This window comes from Chiroxiphia lanceolata, chromosome 7 (genome assembly GCF_009829145.1).
Source record: "Chiroxiphia lanceolata isolate bChiLan1 chromosome 7, bChiLan1.pri, whole genome shotgun sequence".
Lineage (NCBI taxonomy): Eukaryota > Metazoa > Chordata > Aves > Passeriformes > Pipridae > Chiroxiphia > Chiroxiphia lanceolata.
Genome location: NC_045643.1, coordinates 38,659,829 through 38,679,629, shown reverse-complemented (window position 1 = coordinate 38,679,629; position 19,801 = coordinate 38,659,829). Strand labels below are relative to the sequence as shown.

Genomic DNA, 19,801 nt, shown 5'->3' with positions numbered 1-19,801 from the left:
CTGAAGTCCTTTGGTGCATCAGCACAGGAGGAACCCCCCTAATGAAGAAGGTTCCACCTCTTCCATCCTCTGAAGGGCTCAGAACTGGATCCCACAGCCATTGGATGCCCCACAGCTCCTCACCTGCCTCAGGAGTCCCTGCCATGGCAGGTAGGGGCGGTGGAGGTGGTGGCAATGGCACTGAGGATGCAGCTCCAGGCGTGCCAGGCGTCCCTGACACCTCTGACCCTGCTGGCACCATCCCAGAGGCCAGAGCCACGGGAAGGATGGAGATGTCCCCATCCCCTTTCTTCTGGATCTTGATGGTCCCCTGCTTCTCCAGCTCGTGGATCTTCTTCTCCAGCGTGGACTGGCGTTGGATGGCTTCTTCCTTCTCCTTCACCATCTTCCTCAAAGTGTGAACTTGGGTATTGGCATCTTTGTAGATCTCCTGGAACGACACAGAAACATGGAATTTGCACTCAGAATTCCAACTGCAGGATCAGAACAGCCTGACCCTGGATGTCACTGACACTGAGCTCTGACCAAACCACATCTCCACTTGGTGTGTTCCCAAGGAGCCACCAAGGCTGTGCTGAGTCCTGGCAGAAACCTCCCCTGTGGACACCAACACCTGGGGGTGCAGAACCTCTCAGCACCTCCTTCTCATGCTGCCTCTCCTTTCTTGTGCTGCTCTTTGGCCCCTCAGGACAAGGAGGACACGGAGGGGCTGGAGTGTGTCCAGGGGTGGGAACGGAGTTGGGAAGAGGCTGGAGCAGCAGGAGGGGCTGAGGGAGCTGGGGGGGCTCAGCCTGGAGAAAAGGAGGCTCAGGGGGGACCTTCTGGCTCTGCAACCCCCTGACAGGAGGGGGGAGCCGCGGGGGGATGTCGGGCTCTGCTCCCAGGGAACAAGGGACAGGAGGAGAGGAAACGGCCTCAGGCTGTGCCAGGGGAGGCTCAGGTTGGACATCAGAAGGAATTTCTCCCTGGAAAGGGTGGTCAGGCCTTGGCAGGGGCTGCCCAGGGCAGGGGTGGAGTCCCCAGCCCTGGAGGGATTTCAAAGCCCTGTGTGGCACTTGGGGACAGGGGACAGTGGTGGCCTTGGCAGTGCTGGGGGATGGTTGGACTCGATCTTGGAGGGCTTTTCCAACCTAAAGGATTCTGCAATTCCATGGCCTGTGAGCAGACAAAGGGAAGCAGCAGCACAGTTCCTGCTCTAGAGAGGAGGCTGTACCTGCACATACCCAGGGCAGACCCCCAGAAGGAACCCCAGAACCTTCCACCCTTTGGGACCTCCAAAAACCCCAAATGGAAACACTCCAGCCCTGAGCAATAAGATGCCTTTGTCTCACTCCCTCATTTGCTGTCACACTCGCAGTTCCAGGTCCTTTGGAGTGCACACATAAGGAATTCCACCTCAAATCTCTCCCAGGTTCAAATTTGGCAGCCAACAGAAATCACTGCCCCAGACCCATCACCTCCCCCAGCCCAGGAGCTCCCTGGAATCCAGGCAGCGCCTCCCCCATCCCACTCACCCGGATCACGTCCAGTTCTTTGTTCCTTTGCATAAGTTGCTTTTCCAGTTCCACAATCTTGGCCATGGCCTCGTTCTCCGTATCCTGGAGTTTTTCAGATAACTGTCAATCCAAAGAGGAGTAGATTAATTAAGTGGAAAACTGTAGTTTTATCCACCAAAACATCAGGACACTTGTTGGAGCAGTGGGACATGGTTATTACAGATATTCAATCAAACCCTTTTTATTTGGAAATAAAAAGGGTTCCTGCCTGAGATGAGGGACATCAACTGAAGTTTCCTGTGATGAGTGTCACCCCTCAGCCACGACCAGCAGATGCCTGGCTGGACCATAACTATGGACCTGTCCAGACAAGAAAGTCTATCCTGTCATAAAGCTCTTAAAATGTAATTACTTTATTCCTCCCTGGGAGGGTGGTGAGGCCCTGACACAGGTTGCCCAGAGAAGCTGTGGCTGCCCCTGGATCCCTGGAAGTGTCCAAGGTCAGGTTGGAGCAACCTGGGCTAGTGGAAGGTGTCCCTGCCCATGGCAGGGGGTGGAACTGGATGACCTTTAAGGTCCCTTCCCACCCAAACCATTCCATGAGTCTGTGGCACCTCAGAGTGGCAAAGTGTTTAAAACTGTATTTATTCTGAGTAATACAGGAGTGGTGAGAGAATGGAGATCATTTGATGGCTTTTTTAAAGTCTGGAAAACCACTTTTTTATTATTTTCAAAAAGCCAAGCCACGTGTCCTGGACTGAAGGAAGCGACCCCAAGGTTTGGGAGAGCAAAGTGTGAGCAGACACTGAACTGAGCAAACCCTGAGGGTCCCCACGACACTATTTTTCAGCCCCTTCCCTCCTGAGCCCAGCAATGGGCTCAGCCAGGAGGGTTTTCTGCTCTATTTAGGTCCTGCCCTGCCGAGGAATTGGGAATTTCGATGTAAATCAGCATTCTCAGCTCCTGAGACAATTCCTGTGCCAAGTGACTCCATCTGGAACAACCAACATCCCCCAGTAGAGAGGCACAGCAGTCCCAGGGTTTTTCCAGCCTCACTCCAAAGGCTGTGGCCCTGCACTGCCTGTGCTCCCACCTCCCAGAACATCCCTCTGAGCTGAGACCAAGGTGCCCAGGTGTGGTACTAACATGAGAAATGTTCTCTTCCAGTTCTTCCACCCTCTCCAGGGCTGCGTTCTTGGTTTCGGCGTCTTCCAGCAAAGCTCCCACATCAAACACGTTGTCCAGGTAGGCCTGGATCTGCACCTGGAGCTTGTCACTCTCCGTGTGCTTCAGCTTCTGCAAAGCCAAGGGGACAAAGGTGGCACTGGGAATTAGCAGTGGGCTGGGAGGGCAGGGGGAGCTCAGGACACCTCCACCACCCAGGAAGACACGTGGGATTTGAATGTTATCTGGGGTCATAAGTGACAAACAGTCATTTTTTGAAGACCAAACATGCAGAGCTTTCAAATAAAGCCAAGCAGCACTTATCTTCTGTTCTAGAGGATATTATGGCTTTCCTGCCCATGGCAGGGGGTTGGAACTGGATGATCTTTAAGGTCTTCCAACCCAAACAATTCTGGCATTCCATGATTTCTTCCGTGGTTTCTTGGCAAGGCTCTGCCTGGTCCCCAGGGACTGCAGGGCTTGTGCCACCCCCAGAGCCCAAACACACGTGTGGTCGGTGCTGCCACGTCCAAATACACCTTGCAGACCCCCAAAATCCCTCTCTCTTGAGTAGAAATCAGCAGGGACAAGTCAACACAGGCACTGTTTTCCTGGGTGTGTTCCCAAGGGCAGGGACAGGGAGAAAAATGGTGCCCAGGGAAGTGTGGCTGCCCCTGGATCCCTGGAAGTGTCCAAGGCCACGCTGGACAGGCCTTGGAGCAACCTGGGCTAGTGGAAGGTGTCCCTGCCCAGGGCAGGGGTAGGATAGGATGGGCTTTAAGGTCCCTTCCCACCCAAACCAGCCTGTGATTCTGTGAAAAACAGACAAAAGGAAACAAAAGCAGCTTCCTTCTGAAACCCAGCATTTCCCACAGGACACCAGAGCCCGTCTGGCTGCCAGGGAAAACCCAAAGGAGAGATTTTCCACCCCTGGAGATGGAAGGAGCCCTGGCAGCACCTGAGCCAGGGCCAACCTGAGGCCAGCAGCCCTGAGGGACGTGGCAGGGCGAGGGTGACTGTGGTTCATCCTCCCTTTGTTATAAGCAGAGCTCCACATTTAGCTCCAGGCTGTAATTCCAGTTGGCTGCAGCCCAATTCCCTCCCGCCGGGACGCTCCAGCCACAGCCCCCCTGGAGTAGCCAGGACACGGCCTCGGGAGCAGGGACTGTGGGACAACAGCTCTGGGGTGAGAGGTTTGGGGGGGTTCAGGGCTGGGGATGTGTTGGAGGGGGCAGATCCGGGTTGGACTCACATCCAAGTACTCGTCCAGGCCCAGCTTGGTGAACTCGTACTGCAGGTGCACTCGGAAGTTCATGTCCTCCACGGAGTGCACCACGATGTTGATGAACTGCATGCAGGCCACCTGCAAGGACAACACAGAGTGACCCCCAGCTGGCCCCACATCGAGGTTGGAACAGGTTTTCCAGGACCAGGATCAGAGCGGGATCTCCAGGGCCAGAAACAGCCACGACCACGTTTCCTTGTGGTTACTCTGAGGGGAAAACCATGAGCTGCTGTTCTGAAAGGGTTTTATTTCCAAGGCAGTGCTTGGATTTTGTCTGCTGGGATGAAGGGAAACACGAGTTCCAGGAATTGAGTCATGTCTCCAGGCCCACCTTCCCGGTGAGCGGGAACGCTGCCCCTGCCAGCTCCCAGGGCCAGAGCAGACATCACACGAGCTCTAAAGAAAACAATGTTGTTCCTCAAACTGCCTGGAAAAGTGAGATTAATGTGGGGACTGGAACCCCCAGTTCAGGAAACGGGACTCGCACAAAAGGCGCTTTGTTGGGTGCCCAAAGCACGTTCCCAAAGCTGTGGGTTGAGGATCAGATCACTGGAATTGGCATCCACGCACATCCCAAGGAAAGCAACGGTTCTTCCTCTCCAAAAAAACCTGTGGAGCGGAAAGAATTGGGGTAGGAACCCCAGAAAGTTTGTCCTTCCCCAGAATGTAAGGCCAGGCCTCGTCCTGCTCTGCACAGGCACCCCCAGCCCTCTCCCAGTTCCCTGGGGATCATCTATCACCCTCTGAGTTGCCCCAAGACAGGGTTTGCCTCATCCTTGCTGGGTTTCTCAAGGACATAACCCCATCCTGGAAGCAACACTGCAACAGGGATAATTCCAGCTTCCCAACAGCCACCGGGACACCTCCTGGATCTCCAGAAGGAACCGGAGGCGGCAAAAGTCAAAACAACCTGAAAAGCCTCCAGGAGACCCCACAGCTCTGGGGCATTTGGTGGGAAGAAAGAAGTGAAGGCACTCACTGGATGACCAGTTTGGTACTGGAACTTGGCCAGTTCCCTGTGATCTGTTCCAGGCCCACAGGATAAACTCAAGGGGGTAGATCTGCCCCGTGATCCCAGGGTTGATTGAGGTGTCCTAACCTGCTCCTTCCAGCTGCAGCTCCCAGAAATCACTGGGATGCCATAAAACCTTCCCAGCCAAACCATCCCAGCTTTGGAGGAACTGGGACCACAAGGACACTCCAAAGGTCACTCAACAGCTCCACCTTCCCTGCTAGGCCCCAACCAGCTTTGACCATTCTGTGTTCCAAAATCACTTCAATAAGGTGGTGAGACTGGTAAGAGGGACAAAACCAAGGAACAGAGGAAGGAGGATGGTCTAAAAACTCATCCAGGAGCTCCTGGAATGGACCATCCACAGCCCTTGGTGTGCCCCCATCTCCTACAGGAACAACCCCATCCATGCTCCTGGAAACCCAAATCCAGGTTCCAATCCATGCTCCTGGAAACCCAAATCCAGGTTCCAATCCATGCTCCTGGAAACCCAAATCCAGGCTCCAATCCATGCTCCTGGAAACCTGAGCTGAGGTTTCAAGCCTTTTCAGGGAGGTAGATCACGCTGCTTCACTTCCACTCCCCAAATTCCATCATCCCTCCCAGTGAGCATGGAAAAAAATGACTGAGAGTTGGGATTTGAGGACTGAGAAATCTTTCTGTTATATTACAGACTAAATACTCCACGTTTTCTGTGCCTACCAACCTGTCCTTGCAGGGACACTGATGCAGGAACAAGGAACAAATCCAATGCAACACGGCAGAGCTACTGACAGCAGCTGTTAATTGTAGTTAAAATGCAGGGATCACTGTGATTTTCTCTTTTTCTTTTTAAACCCAAGAAATTTGCCATCCTGGCTCACTCACACCACCTCCTTTTTATCCTGCTGTCCCTCTGGAAGCCACTGCCATGGAGCATTCAAAGCCTGGAGGAAACATCCCAGCGGGTGCTTTGACACCTAATTCTTGGCAGAAAAAGATCTTTAACACAAAGCTCGGCACTGAAATGGTTTCAAGAGTCACAGATGGTTCACAGAGGCCTCAGAAAACCAGCTGGGGTGGGAATTCCTCCTACTCTGCTCCCACTTCAGGCCAGGCCCACACGGGATCCAAGCCCTGAGCGGGAGCAGCACAAGGGAGATTTTCCCTAATTAAATATATATAAGGCTTTAATTTCTCCCATTTCTCACACAAGTATAGAGTTAAAAAAACAGATATAGAGGTAATTTTGGTAGCAGACACATCCTCCCTGCCACAGCCTCCCACGTGATGCCAATGTGCTGGTGCCTGTGCCAGCCAGAGCTTCCCCTCTCCCTCTTCCCTCTTTGTGCTCCAGGGGAAGTGGGTTTGGTGAAAAAGTCATGCAGATGCACACTGAGGAACCAAAAGTGGTGCAAGCCACTGCTATATTTATCAGCAGATAAGGACAGGCAGCAGCTGGAGGGAGTCTCTCCCACACTTCCCTGTCTGGGGCTCCCAGGATTTTGGCACAGGGACAGAACTGGATGTTGCAGAAGCTGCTGTGAAAGAGCACAAAGGGCCACTTCCCTCTTACCTTCACTGGGGCACAAGGTACTTCTGGAGGAAAAGTGAATGGGGAGCTAAAAATGAAAGGCATTTGGAACATAAATAATTGGGCTGTGGTGTTTTAGGCCCAGGATCAGGAGGCAGACACAGCTCAGGCACAAGAAACTCTGAAATTAGAGTTGCTGAGGGTCAGTCTCACTCACCATGAAGTCTATGTTGTTGTCCTCATTTCTGAAGTGCTCCATGAGCTTCTCAAAGCGTTGCTTCTCCCCACACACCTACAAAAAACAAGCACCACAGCTTTGGTCAAGCACAGCTTGGGAAAAAAAAAAAAAAAACAAACATTGAAAATGCAGATTTTTCTGCTCATTCAAAACCTCTTTGTCCAGGTTGAAAATACTGTTCATCAAAAAATCCAGCTGAATAATTCTCTGTTCTCAATTCTCACACACCTGCAGTGTGAGTCTGAGGAGTCAGGCACAATTATTATATAGATACAATCATAAAATAGCTCTTTGTGGGTCTTTTCCCCTCACAAATTTCATCATTCTGAGTGTAAGAGTTGCACCAGGCCACGCCACAGGGAAGGTTCAGCCTCTCTCCTGGCTCTTCACTGTAATATCATGTAATTAGGAAGAAAAGCAAATTACAGGGAAGACAAAGGGAAAATTATCCCTGGCTAAACAAGGAGTGAAAATACATCAGTGTAACAATCAGGGTTGCAGAGCTGTAGCACGGGCTGTTGGCAGGAAACAAAAGCAATCTGGGGGAGAAAGAAGATCTAAGATAAAACAGTTCTCAGGATATTGCTGAAATCTCAATATTCCCAGTAGCTTCTCTGGCTCAGTCCTGCTTCCCTCAGCACACAAATGATCAGCAGTAATCCCCAGAAAGCCACAGAAGAGTAAATAAGTTTGGGAAAGACACTTCCCATCCCTCTAAGTGTTTGAGGAGCACCCTGGTTTAATGGCAGAAGGTTTAAGCTTCCCTGTTTTCAGAGGGACAGAAACAGCTCTGAAAGAAGCTGTTTTCACCTTAAAGGTCCTGGAAAAACAGATTCCAGTCATCTGGAGGACTGAAAGTTCCCTTCTGCTGAGAGGCAGAAGGGTGAGCCCTTGGCTTGCTGAAGCTGCATTTCAGTGTCTCCAGCTGAACCTTGAAGCCTCACCAGGTAAAATAAACCCTCAAACAACAAAGCACAAGCCTCATGAAAAACAAATTACACTTGTTGCTCGAGCAAGTGATCCTGATTTTAAACCCAAAGGACTCATCTCTCTCTGCAGGCCACGGCATGAAAGTGAAGCATTAAACACTTTTCCATGGGCTGCTCCAGTAAAACCCAAAAAAACACACACAGAGGTCCAAAACAGAGCAAACCAGACCCACTCTGGGATAGAGGAGTACTTTGGTGAGGCACAAATGACCCGTCTGATGGGATCCCAGGAAAAGGCTGAGGGAGTTTGGAGAGCACCACCCTCCTGGTTGTGAATCTCCAGTCTAATCCCAGGCTTTCCTTCAGGAGCAATCCTTGGAAAGCCTCCCTGCAGCATCAGGAATGGCCTTGCTGGGAGATCAAAGCCCAAACCCCACACACACACCCCACTGATGGTCAGAGCAGCTCCAAGCAAAACCCAGGGCAAGGGATGTGGCCGAGTTTCAGGAAGCCCCTGGCAGTGCAGGGATCAAAGGCAGCAGCTGTCCCATGGGATCCTTGGATTTGGGAGGCGTGGGCTGGGCTGGATCCAACCCCTGCTCCAAGCAAATCCCAGGAACCCTCTCCTTCATCACTCTTTAATTGCTCTGTGTTATATCCCACACAGTTTTTTCCCTGCTGGAGCAACCTGGGCTAGTGGAAGGTGTCCCTGGCCACGGCAGGGGGTGGAATGGGGTGGGATTAAAGGTCCCTTCCAACCCAAACCAGTCTGGGATTCCACGATTTCTCTTGTACCCACGTCACAAAATATGGAGCCGATTTAACCAAAACCCTGGACTGTGGAACCAAACAGAACAATGGTGCATATGATCCCTCACCAGTAAAGCCAGAAGGACTGATTTCTGGGAAATCTAATGCAAACCATTCCACAGGGATGAGAAAAGCTGACACAAACAACTCAGAGCCATTTAGGGCTGACTAATTAAACCAGGAGCAACCCAGAGTGCCCTGGCAGAGCAGATCCCGGGCTGGAGCAGCCCTGGCTGGCTGGGATACAGCAGCTGAGGAAGAGGAAAAGCAACAACCACCTGTGGCTTTCGGTGGTTGCTCCCAGATAGTTGAGATGAGTCAGGGCTGGGCCGTGTGTGTTTGAGGAGGCAGCAGAACTGACTTTCACGAAATGATATAATTTATCCTGGAAGATTAAAGAGAGTGAAACCAGAGCTGGAGCCTCCAGCCTGAAGACTGGCCCGAAGCCAAGGAGAATGCTGAAATCAAATCCCACCACATAAAACCATATGTTGCCATTTCTATTGGAATAAATTCCCAAGGCCTGTCATTTGGAAGCACGGTTGGGCCGAGGAGAGGCAGAGCTTTCTTTTATTGGCTTTATTCTCTGTAAGAAGCAAGATTAAACGAGTTACCACAGCTATAAAAACCCTCTGTCTCTGCTTAGGCTGTGAAAAAGCCCACTTTAGGTCCCATTAAGCCCACGTCATTCTGGAAGAACAATGTGACTTTATGGAAAACCACCCACGGAGGGTCCTTTCTCCGGGTGCTAACGAAGGAAATCCAGCACGGATCCGTTACAAAGCCACGACGCAATCCCGTCAGGAAGCAAAAGGATCTGTTATGAAAAATTTCGTGAGGATTGCACCCATATCCACCTGGCAGTGGTCACACAGTTCCCATCCAGACCACCCAAGAGCAAAGCTCAGCCACGACAACCCTCGCGCTGTTCCCGCTCTCGGGGTCGGATCACTGGAAGATGCTCCAGAATCACGGAATGGTTTGAGGGGGAAAGGACCTTAAAGCCCATCTCATTCCAATGGGCAGGGACACCTTCCACTATCCTAATCTGCTCCAAGCCCCATCCAACCTGGTCTTGGACACTTCCAAGGATCCAGGGGAGTCCACAACCTCTCTGGGCACCTCAAACGGCAACCTGGGCAGGGAGCAGCAGACAAGGGGATTTGGGAAAACTGAAGATGTTCTCAGGTGCAGTGTCAGGCAGAAGGTGAAACCCCAGGCTGGTGGAAGCACATCCATCACCCTCCCACCTCAGACACTCATCTCACACCACCAGCTCAGTTTGCTGGAGAATGGAGCTCGTAACTGAACATCACCACAAGCAGAGCCAGCGTGTTCCATATGGAGAGGGCAGTGAATCCAGGCAGGATTTCTGAGACACAGCTGCCAGACTGTGAACTCCTCCACATCTGGAGGACTGTCCTGGCACAAGGGGGAATGGCTTTAAGCTGAAAGAGGGCAGGGTTAGATGGGATGTTGGGAAGGAATTCCTGGCTGGGAGGGTGGGGAGGCCCCAGCACAGGTTGCCCAGAGAAACTGTGGCTGCCCCTGGATCCCTGAAAGTGTCCAAGGCCAGGTTGGACGGAGCTTAGAGCAACCTGGGAGAGTAGAAGGTGTCCCTGCCCATGGCAGGGGGTGGGATGGGATGAGTTTTAAGGTCCTTTCCAATCAGGAAACACCTGATGGTCCCAAACTCCAGGTAGAAAATGAAAGCCTCTGGTTGCAGTTCCCTCAAGGTGAACTCAGCACCCCAAGGCAGGAAAACCACCTTCTGATGGAGCAAATTTAAAACACCTAAACTATAAGAGAGGTTTTGCAATACAAGACATGTTCTGTCAGTGCCAGTGTTAAAATGACCCCCTCAAAGGCTGTTTTAAGCTTCTCCTCCTCCTTCAGTAACCCCTGGAGCTCTCCAGGAGCGAGAGGCAGAGCAAACACAGAGCGTGAGGATGAGCCCAGCTCATACAGGGTGTGCTGTCACACACAGCCTGATGGATCTGCAGCCCAAAAATCCCTGGGAGCCTTTGTGCCCCCTTCTCCTGTCTGTGCCCCTTTGTCCAGCAGCACAATGCTGGCTTTCTGTCCCCCACAAGAGCCCAGTGTGAGCAGTAGCTCCCACCACCGGCCCACGACCCTCCACAGGGACACTTTGTTTGCCCTCCCCGTGCTGACATTCCTGCACTTTGCTGGAGAACAAACAAATCCGTTTTCCTGTTAAGTTTCTGGTCAAGCAAACAGTTATTTAATACTTGCTAGGTTAAAATACCTTTTTTTACTTCTCCACAGCAGGGTTAAGTCACTACAAACAACAACTGCATTTACATTTTCCAGCACTTTGCAAACAGCTTCTTCCAGCATGGGTTATTCTGCTGGTCCACAAGGATAACTCAGAAGTGCTGTTTGCAGTGCTGCCATTCATTATTCCAGCAGGAAGATCTGACTCTGGATTAAGCCCTGTGGAAAGCAAGGGCTGAACAATCTTGGCTCCCTTCGGTGTCATGGAAGCTGATGGAGGGGCATGATGGGGTTGTGTGCAGGGCCTCCACCTTCCAGCTCCCTGCCCAATTCCCAAGCATCCAAACACCTCTGAGGGCTCAGAATTCATGGTCATAACCAGGTGATGTGTGAGAGGATTGAGATTCTCCTCACCTGTCAGGTTTTCAAGAGCAGCAAATGCCCAGAGAAGTTGGGGCTGTGCCATCCCTGGAAGTATCCAGGTTGCTCCAAACCCTGTCCAACCTGGCCTTGGACACTTCCAGGGATCCAGGGGCAGCCACAGCCTCTCTGGGCAACCTGGGCCAGGGCCTCTCCACCCTCACAGGGAGGAAATTCTTCCAGATATCCAAGCTAAATTTCTCCTCTTCCAGTTTGACTCCATTCCTGTGTCCTGTCACTGCAGTTCCTGATGACCATCCCTCTCTGCATTCCTTGGGGGCCCTTCAGATCCCAGAAGGGGCTCTGAGGTCTCCATTTTCAACTGAAAAATCTCCCTTGACAAGAACCAAACCCTGCCCTCGTTTCCATCAGAGCAAAGCTCAAAGCCTGATGAACCATCTGATGTTCACCCCCATGGAAATGAGAGCAGAACTTGGTGCTCAGCATCCTGTTTTCCCTCCTGACTTTATTAGATTTCATCAGGCAGGAGTTCAAGCTTCCTTTTGAAGTTGTTTCATGGCAAAGAGATGGAGTGGCAGAGATCTAATTCAATAAGTCAAATCTGCCCTAAATATGCATGAAAGAACCGTGGCAGCCCTGAACTGCAGAGCTACAGCAGCCACACAAAGATCAGGGAGCTCACAGCAATTTGAATTGGATGTGCAGGGCTGGAAAGCCAAGCCTGGGTACTTGACTTGTCAGCAACTCGAGGGGTTTATAAAATAAAAGTGAAAACTTGAAACCATTCCTGAAAACTTGCCCAGGAGGAAGGTGGAAAACAACAGCACAGAGGAAGAAATAAGCAGCATAATTGGGTAAAAAGGGCAGTTAAATGCAGAACTGAGGAATGAAAGAGCATCCAAATGCAGAATTGAGGAAGAGAAGAGCATCTAAATGTAGAATTGAGAAAGAGAAGAGCATCCAAATGCAGAACTGAGGAAAGTAAATCCCCTCCCTGACCTCACTTAACCTGCAACACCCGACAGTTCCACCATCACTTGCTCAAACCCCAAAGGAATGGAATAAATAACTAATTCCACACAAATTGAATGGGTTCCACGGGAATATTTGTGTCAGCAGGAGATGACAGAGCACCTGGAAGGACAGGAAGGAGCAAAACCTTGACTGAGGATGTCAGGAAGGTAAGAAAGCACCTGGGGTTTCCACACCCTTCCCTGGCAGGAGTCCAACGAGCCTCACAAACCATCCCAACCAGTGGGATTTGGCTGCAGCCACTATTTATCCCCAATCCCTCCCTGTTGAGCCCAATTTCTTCCATAACAGAGCAGGAAAACCCAGGAGAATTTAACCCTGGACTAACAACGTTGTGATCTGCACATTTACAGAGTTTTTTCCCCACTGAAAGCCCTTTTCTAAAATTGTTCTTCACAGCAGAAGAACTGCATTTGCTTCCTGATCCCTTGGGTTCCCAAAGGTGCAAACAAAGACATGACACGACACAGCTGAACCAAGGGAAGACCCAAAGCATAATTCCCAGTTTTTGCCTGCACTGAAGGTCCCCAGACCTTTCCCCAATTCCCATTTTCTGAGTGTCCCTCCCAATGGTGTCACCCCAGCCAGGCTCTCTCCCTGGTCACACACTTCCAACCCAACTTCCACTTCCCAGCAGTGCTGTTCCCATTCCCTCTGTCCTCAGGACAACCTTCCCACACCCAGGACAGGCCTGGACTTGCACAGAGCTGAGCTTTCCACAACAGGCCCACGCTGGAGGTCGCTCAAACCTTTTGCTCTGGATGATGTCGAGCACCTCCAAAATTCCCTCATTTATCCACAACATGCAAATCCTTCCGAGGCCAGAAATTATTCCCCAAACACAAAACATCAAAAAATTACCAACTTGGCTCCTGGATCATCTGCATTAACCCACTTACAGCTTCAAGGAAACACATCCTGTGTCCAGTTGGGATTCATCAAATCCAACAGTTCTGGAGCTGGGAAGTCTAATTTATTCATTTTTAATTTGATATTAACCCCATACATATAGCCAATATCCAAAGGAAATTAAGACAGCAGCTTTCTAGGACTTGCTTACCCTACCAGTGCTTCCAAACCTTCACACAATATTCCCAAATCCTTTTAATTGCTGTGTGCAAACTGGAAAATACACCTGTAAATGACACCTGAGCCAACTGGAACACCTGGATGAATTCCAGCAGTCACTGTGACTGACAAGAGACTTGATTCTGTGATTTCTACACAGACAAAATTCCCACTGAGGGTAAATCCTGGAACTTTGTGTTTCAAGGGCCTGTGGAAATGGCTTTGGAAACAGGAGATCTAACCCAGCATTCCTGGTTGTTCCAGAGACAGAGCAACTGGAGTCAAGCTTTCAAAATGTCCCAAAACCATGGGACACCATTTGGCTGAGCAAAGGGAGTTCAAATTCCCAACCTAGATTCACCCTGTTGGAGTCACAGCTCTTTCCCACAGACACGAAAACGATGGAATGGTCACCACGGAGCTGCTTTGCACCTCCAAGGAAAGCCTGTAGTTCATGGAAAATCCTGACTCCAGGGAATTTAGCTGGATGAGGAGGCTCCAGGCAATAATCAGAGAGGGAATAACACCCAAATTAAATGAGTAGGGCCAAGGTACCTCCTTGAAGTTATCAAAGGCTGACAGGATGATCTCGTGTCCCCCTCGGACGAGGCAAACAGCTGCCAAGAGTTCCAAGACGAGGGCCTTTGTCCTGTGGAGAGAGGAAAAGGTGGCACTCAGTGACCAGCACCTGCTTCCAAACCTGTGGGAGAATGTGGGAGATGGTGCTTCATCCCCTGTGCTTTTAATCCCCTTGAATCAAGAAACCTGCCGAGCGTCCCTGATCCAGGGAATTCGGCCTCTCCCGGGATCATGCACTTCTCCCCCTGTTTAATGCTGCTCAAAACATGCAGGAATTGGAACCACAACTCAGAAACTCAAGCAAAGAGGTAGTTGCAGAACTCTGGGAAAGGCAGATCACTGACAGCTCCTACTCCAGGAGAACTCCCCTGCACACACTTGGGGGAGGCAGATTCCCACACCCCAACTGGCCTCCTCTGATCCCACTTTTTGAGGGGAGTGCACATAATTCCAATCTGCATTTTTCCTGGTACAAATCTGAATCATTCTCTGTGTTATTCAGAGCCACACACACAGTTCACTGCAGGAACACAGGATGCCTCAGCACGTCCTTCTCCCTAGAAATCAGAAATCAATCTGCCACAGAGAGAAAACACCAGATCACTGAGAGAAAACCATGCAGCAAACTGGGTGTTACCCTAAGGAAAATAATCCACAGTATTTCCTTACGGGATTCATGGAAAGCAAAAGATTTCCTGGCCAGCTGAGCTCTGAGCAGAGTCAAACCATGCAGACACATAAAATTAGTCTCATGCCAAAGCAGAGTCTCAAACCAGATGTTACAGAACAAGAAATACCTTTTGGCTTTCAAAGGGTTATCTTTGGGAACCACATAAAATGTTCACTTCCCTAGGAAATTTTAAACGGGTCATGTTCAAGGCTGACTCATCGAGGGGGGTTCTGTCAGACAGGATCAAGGAGCTCTTGTATGGATCTTCAGGAATATCCCATCCCAGGGTGGGTTGTGAGGGGCTGTGGGGGCAGGGAGAGGGGATCTCTGGGATCAGAGGGATTCCCAGGTGCTCCCCACATGTCTGGGATGGGGACAAGGAGAGGACAGTTCCAGCTGTGTCTGTGGGATCCATTTGGGAAGAACCAGGAGATGGAGTCCCCCCAGTCCCCCTCCACCTGCTGCCCACTCAGCTCCACAGTGGGAATGGGATCAGCTCCACATCCCACTCCCAGAGCTGCTGCTTCCCCTTGGCACATCTCACCCACCCTAAGCACTCAAACCTCTGCTTTCTTCAAAGCAAACACAGATTGGGGTTTTGAACAGCACTGACATCCAGTTTTGTCCTCAGATTATTTCAGTCACGTTTTAAAGCAATGTTTTTAGAAACAGAAATGGAAATAACCCCCTTGCTTCAAAACTGAAAACTGGGGTTGTCCCTCAACCACCTGATTTCCAGGCATAAAAGTGATAAAAATAATAAACTTCTCATGTCCTTCCTATTTATCTGTGCATGTGTTAGCTGACTTAGGGCTGGATAAAAGAAAGGAAGGATGTCCCCATTTCCAGCAGGACAAGGTTCATGCTCTGTCAGCCCAGAGCCTCAGCCAAGGCCCTGTAAACACACACAGATTTTTGTTCAGTCATCTCAGCCCCCAGTTTGATCCTTCCTTGGAAAAATGTCTGTGCCAGGTTTGGTTTTGTTAGACAAGGAAAGGCTGAGAACTCCAGGGTCTGCTGGAAGTGGCTGCTGGGATCACAGGGGTGGGAGAGGAGGGACAGGGATTCACAGCCAGCAGTTCCACTGTGGAATCACATTATGGCTGTGGCTGCACAGCAACCTGACCCAGGATGGGAATGGAACCTTCTCCCAAGGAAATTCAAACCTAAGGATCCTTGGATAACATTTCTGAGGAAGATTTTTCCCTTTCTTCAGGAAAATCCCACGTTAAGGTGCTCGTTATCAAGGGGGTTTTCTGCACTGCAACAGAGCTGAGGGGCTTCAGTAGCTCGATCACAGAATCCCAGAATGGTTTGGTTGGAAGGAACATTAAGGATTATCTTGTTCCCACCCCCTGCCATGGGCAGGGACACCTTCCACCAGCCCAGGTTGCTCCAAGTCCCGTCCAACCTGGCCTTGGACACTTCCAGGGATCCAGGGGCAGCCACAGCTTCTCTGCCCAACCTGTGCCAGGGCCTCCCTACCCTCCCAGGGAAGGATTTCTCCCCAGTATCCAACCCAAACTTCCCCCCTGTCAGTTCAAAGCCATTATCAAAGCTGCAGAATCAGCAGCTCCTGAACCCACTGGAATCAGACAACAACTGCTCATCTACCTGCATCACTATACAGATTTAATCCCATTTTTGCCACAGGTTTGTGCACAAACATACCCTTTTGAAGGTGAAAACCCCTTCCCAAGTCCTCTTTACTTACCTGCTTGTCCAACTCTCCAAGAGCAAGAGCACCTACCTGGGGTTCTTGTTGTTCAGACTCAGGGCGATCTCGTTGACGGCGTGGGGGTGGGACATGACCATGTTGAATCCATACTGGGGACAGAAGGGAAAAAAAGTCCAGCTTCAGTTCTGACACCCCAAATTATTACTCAGGAACCCAACAAATCCCACCACTCTGATCAGACCCCCCTGGCAGTTTTTTAAGCCAAACAAAACCTCGCGGAGTTTAGTGATTAAACCAAAATATTTCATTCTCCCACCGTTCCTAAAAAACTTCCAGCTCTGGATATTCCCTGATCCTACAATTCCCTGCCACTGGCAGTGTTGAAAATACTCCTTTTGGCCATGTCAGCCAATAAAAAGAGGTCTAAGAGTTGCTCCTACATTATTTCCAGCCCCTCTGCTTGTCCTTTTCTCCATCCAACCTCTTTTTAATCATGACAGTCAAGTGCATGATTTACTCCCTAAAGAGGACTTTGAAGTTCAGTTGTTGTCACTCTCCAAAAATGAAAACAGAATTCCTTTGGAAAATACTCCACTGGTTATTAGGATTGTGGCTTGCCTCCTTCCCAATCCCTGTAAATCCCAGGGAGCTGGTACCCCCCAGGGCAGAGGGGGGTTACAAACACCTCCTACACTCCTCAGGAACTCCTAAGAAAGGTGTTCCCTACAGGCTTCCCTTGTTTTAGCAAAAAATCCCAAATCCTTGAAGCTCCCTGGACAAGCTGCACAATCCCTGTATCCCACTGGAGAGGAAAAAAACCCTCAGGAAAATCAGGTTGGCTTTGGTTTAGTTGGTTCACTTCCAGTTGTCCCATTGCCCTGCCATAACCACTTAGAGAAAGACGGGATTTTTCCACCCTCTGAAAAAAAAATCTCCTGTTTTTAAGCATTAGGACTAAATGCTGAGACTAATTAGAACCTGATTGGCTGCAGGTTTAATTAGTTAGTGCCCAATGAGCACATCATGCACAGGCTCACCTGTGCCTTCCCACCTGCAATAAATCACCTGCCCAGGTAAATCAGAACTGTGTCCTGCTGCTTCCCATTTTAATAATGAGAATGTAAATATTTCCACTGGTTTCACCTCCCAAATTCACCCCTAACTTCTCCTCCCCCCTCCCAACACTGAAACAGTTCTGTGGTGCCCAAAGGGAATTAATTACCTGGTAGTTCATTATGGCCCTCAAGCACATGATGCAGACGTGAACATCGTCCTTTTTACTCACTAATCGGGAGTTTTTTAGCGTTCTCCGGCTTGGCAAGGTGTTGTACCTGCAGAGAGAAGCAGCTCTCATCAACCACAGGGCTGGTTTTAGGGGGTGAGAAGGAAGGAAGAGAAATATCCCTCCACTGGGTGAGAAGGAAGGTGTTTCTCAGGCGAACACGGGGCAATAATCATGGGAATAAAGCAGGAAAAGGGGCTGGGATGCTCACACAAAAAGTGCAGATGTTTGGAGCTGCAGTGCCAGTGCAGGGGACAGTAAATATTCATAATAAAGACATGAACAAGCAATACCACACTGAATTACTGTGATTCACTACTCTCTGACACAAACACCTCCAAATTCCCTCCCTTCAAATGTCCAAACCAAGAGGAACGAGGGGGGTCGTGGAGCTCTGCCCATGCAGAGCCCACAACCCTCAGCCTTCAGCAACTCCTCCCCTTGGCTTTCATTTTCCAGCAGTGCCAAGATGAAAGAAATCCCAAAATTCAAAGCAGGATTCAATCAAAAGACTTCTTTCCCCCCCTCTCATAAATATGAATGAATAAATTGGCTCAGGGCACTGCAGGAGGATTTCAGGGCTCTGGGAAAGACTGACCCAGTTTTGGCTGAGAACAGAGGGTGGTTTCAGCTGAATTTTGGGGAGTGGATCTTTAGGAGGGGACCAGGATTGTGCCTTGGAGAACCAGGACAGGATGAGGCTGATGGCTCCAAGCTCCTTGGATTGGGGCTCTGCACCTGGAAACTCTGGCAGCTCCTGCTGGGAATGGAGCTGCCAAGGAGCTGCAGCCACGACTGTCCCACCATCCTGCCTCCTTCCCCATGGATCAGCTCCCTGCCCACACAGACCCTGCACCCAGGGACTCCTTCACTTCCCAAATGTCCCTTCCTGAGACAGAACAGGAGCAGAGCAGCCTTCAACTGGGAGTCTAAACTGGGAAGTGTGGAAGTGCTGCCAGTGCTGGCTGGAGAATGTGGAACCACACACCACACCAGCCCATTTCAGACATTCATTTCTCCAAGTGAGAAAACATGGCAATAAAAGGATTTTAAAGTCATTTCTAGTCAGAGATTATCCCTACAACAACTTATCTCAGCTTTAAACCACTAAAGGCTGCAGACATTCTTTTCCTTCTCATTTTAAATCAGCAGATTAATGAGATCTTAATCATGGAACTGATAGGAGAATAAACTTCCTCAGAGCACCAGCTCCTAAATTTCAGAATGCCTTTAGCCATCTGACAGTTGAGAAATGGGGGGAGTCTCCTTAAACTAATAAAAGATGATGATAAAGCCAGAACTTGGCATTTCCAGATTGGTCTCTTCCAACCCAAACTGTGGTTCCCCAATCAAAACCTGGCACTGCAGAGGAGTGTGGGCAACAGAAGGAAGGTCTGAGGTGAAGCCAACACTCCCTTCTTCCAGAGAGGTGGAAAAGCCCCACAGAAACCCAGCGGGGCTGCACTGATCCCATATGGCCCCACCTGCCCCCAGCCAGGAAAGCTGCTGGTTTGGAGCCTGGAGATGTTCCCTGGGGGGATCCTCATGAGCAGCCAAATGGGAAAAGGCAGGGGTAGAGGTTGTGTTCTCCTCCCAAATCCCCTGATGACCCTCCCCCTGGGGACTGTCCCAAGGCACAGCTCCAGCCCTGAGCTCCTCTGCCTTCCCCACAAATCCCGAGGCAGTGACACTTAGAGCCCACAGGGCAGGGGTGTGTCCACATTGTCCTGGGATATCTCCACTGAGGGAGACTCCAACCCTCTGTGGGCAACCTGTCAGCTCACTGTTCTTCCTCGTGTTCAGGTGGAACTTCCTGGCATCACTCTGTGCCCATTCCCTCTTCTCCTACTGCCTGGCATCACCAAGCAGAGCCTGGCTCCAGCCCCTTGGTACATTCCCACTCCCACCCGTGTCAGTGTCCCACTGGGGTGAGACCCAGGCATGGAATCTGCCCTGGAGAGCAGATCCAATCCCTACATTTCCATCCCTTCCCCTCCCCAGATGCAAATCCCCTCACAGGGACCCGAGTGCCAAGAATTCACGAGGAGTTTTTGCACAGCAACTCCTGAACAACAACAACAGAGCTGAGGCTGGAGATGCTCCCCCTGCATCAGTGGTGATCCCAACAATTCCCAGTGTTTCTGCTCCCTCCCCAAAGCAGGGCAGGCTGGTGGGAGCTCCGACACCTCCCTCCAGCCAAGGGAAGGGTGGCTGAGCTTCTCCTGCTTTTCCTTCATTCCCGGTTCCTGAACACTTGGCTGAGCCCAGCAGCTGGATGACTCGTTGGGTTTGATTTCCTGTCTGCTGCAGGTCAAGGATTATGTCACCACGAGTATATTTATCCTGCTAATTCAACTCAGATGGTTCCTCTTTTTATTTCCTCGGCCCCTCCTTTAGAGGGGAACCATAAACCCTTTCTCCCAAAAAAA

The 19,801-nt window shown here is 50.5% G+C and overlaps 1 protein-coding gene across 9 annotated transcripts in view; it reads right to left on the bottom strand.

Annotated features, from left to right (window-relative positions):
- FMNL2 (formin like 2) overlaps window positions 1-19,801 on the bottom strand; it is a 123,148-nt gene that overhangs the window by 15,841 nt on the left and 87,506 nt on the right. For all 9 annotated transcript variants that reach the window (XM_032693377.1, XM_032693372.1, XM_032693374.1 and 6 more), the window contains exons 7-14: window positions 17,313-17,421; window positions 16,163-16,239; window positions 13,719-13,812; window positions 6,688-6,762; window positions 3,913-4,023; window positions 2,643-2,792; window positions 1,515-1,616; window positions 124-430 (exon numbers count right to left, since the gene is read on the bottom strand). In XM_032693377.1, coding sequence (XP_032549268.1) covers window positions 124-430; window positions 1,515-1,616; window positions 2,643-2,792; window positions 3,913-4,023; window positions 6,688-6,762; window positions 13,719-13,812; window positions 16,163-16,239; window positions 17,313-17,421 — 1,025 coding nt within the window. The remainder of the gene's footprint in view (window positions 1-123; window positions 431-1,514; window positions 1,617-2,642; window positions 2,793-3,912; window positions 4,024-6,687; window positions 6,763-13,718; window positions 13,813-16,162; window positions 16,240-17,312; window positions 17,422-19,801) is intronic.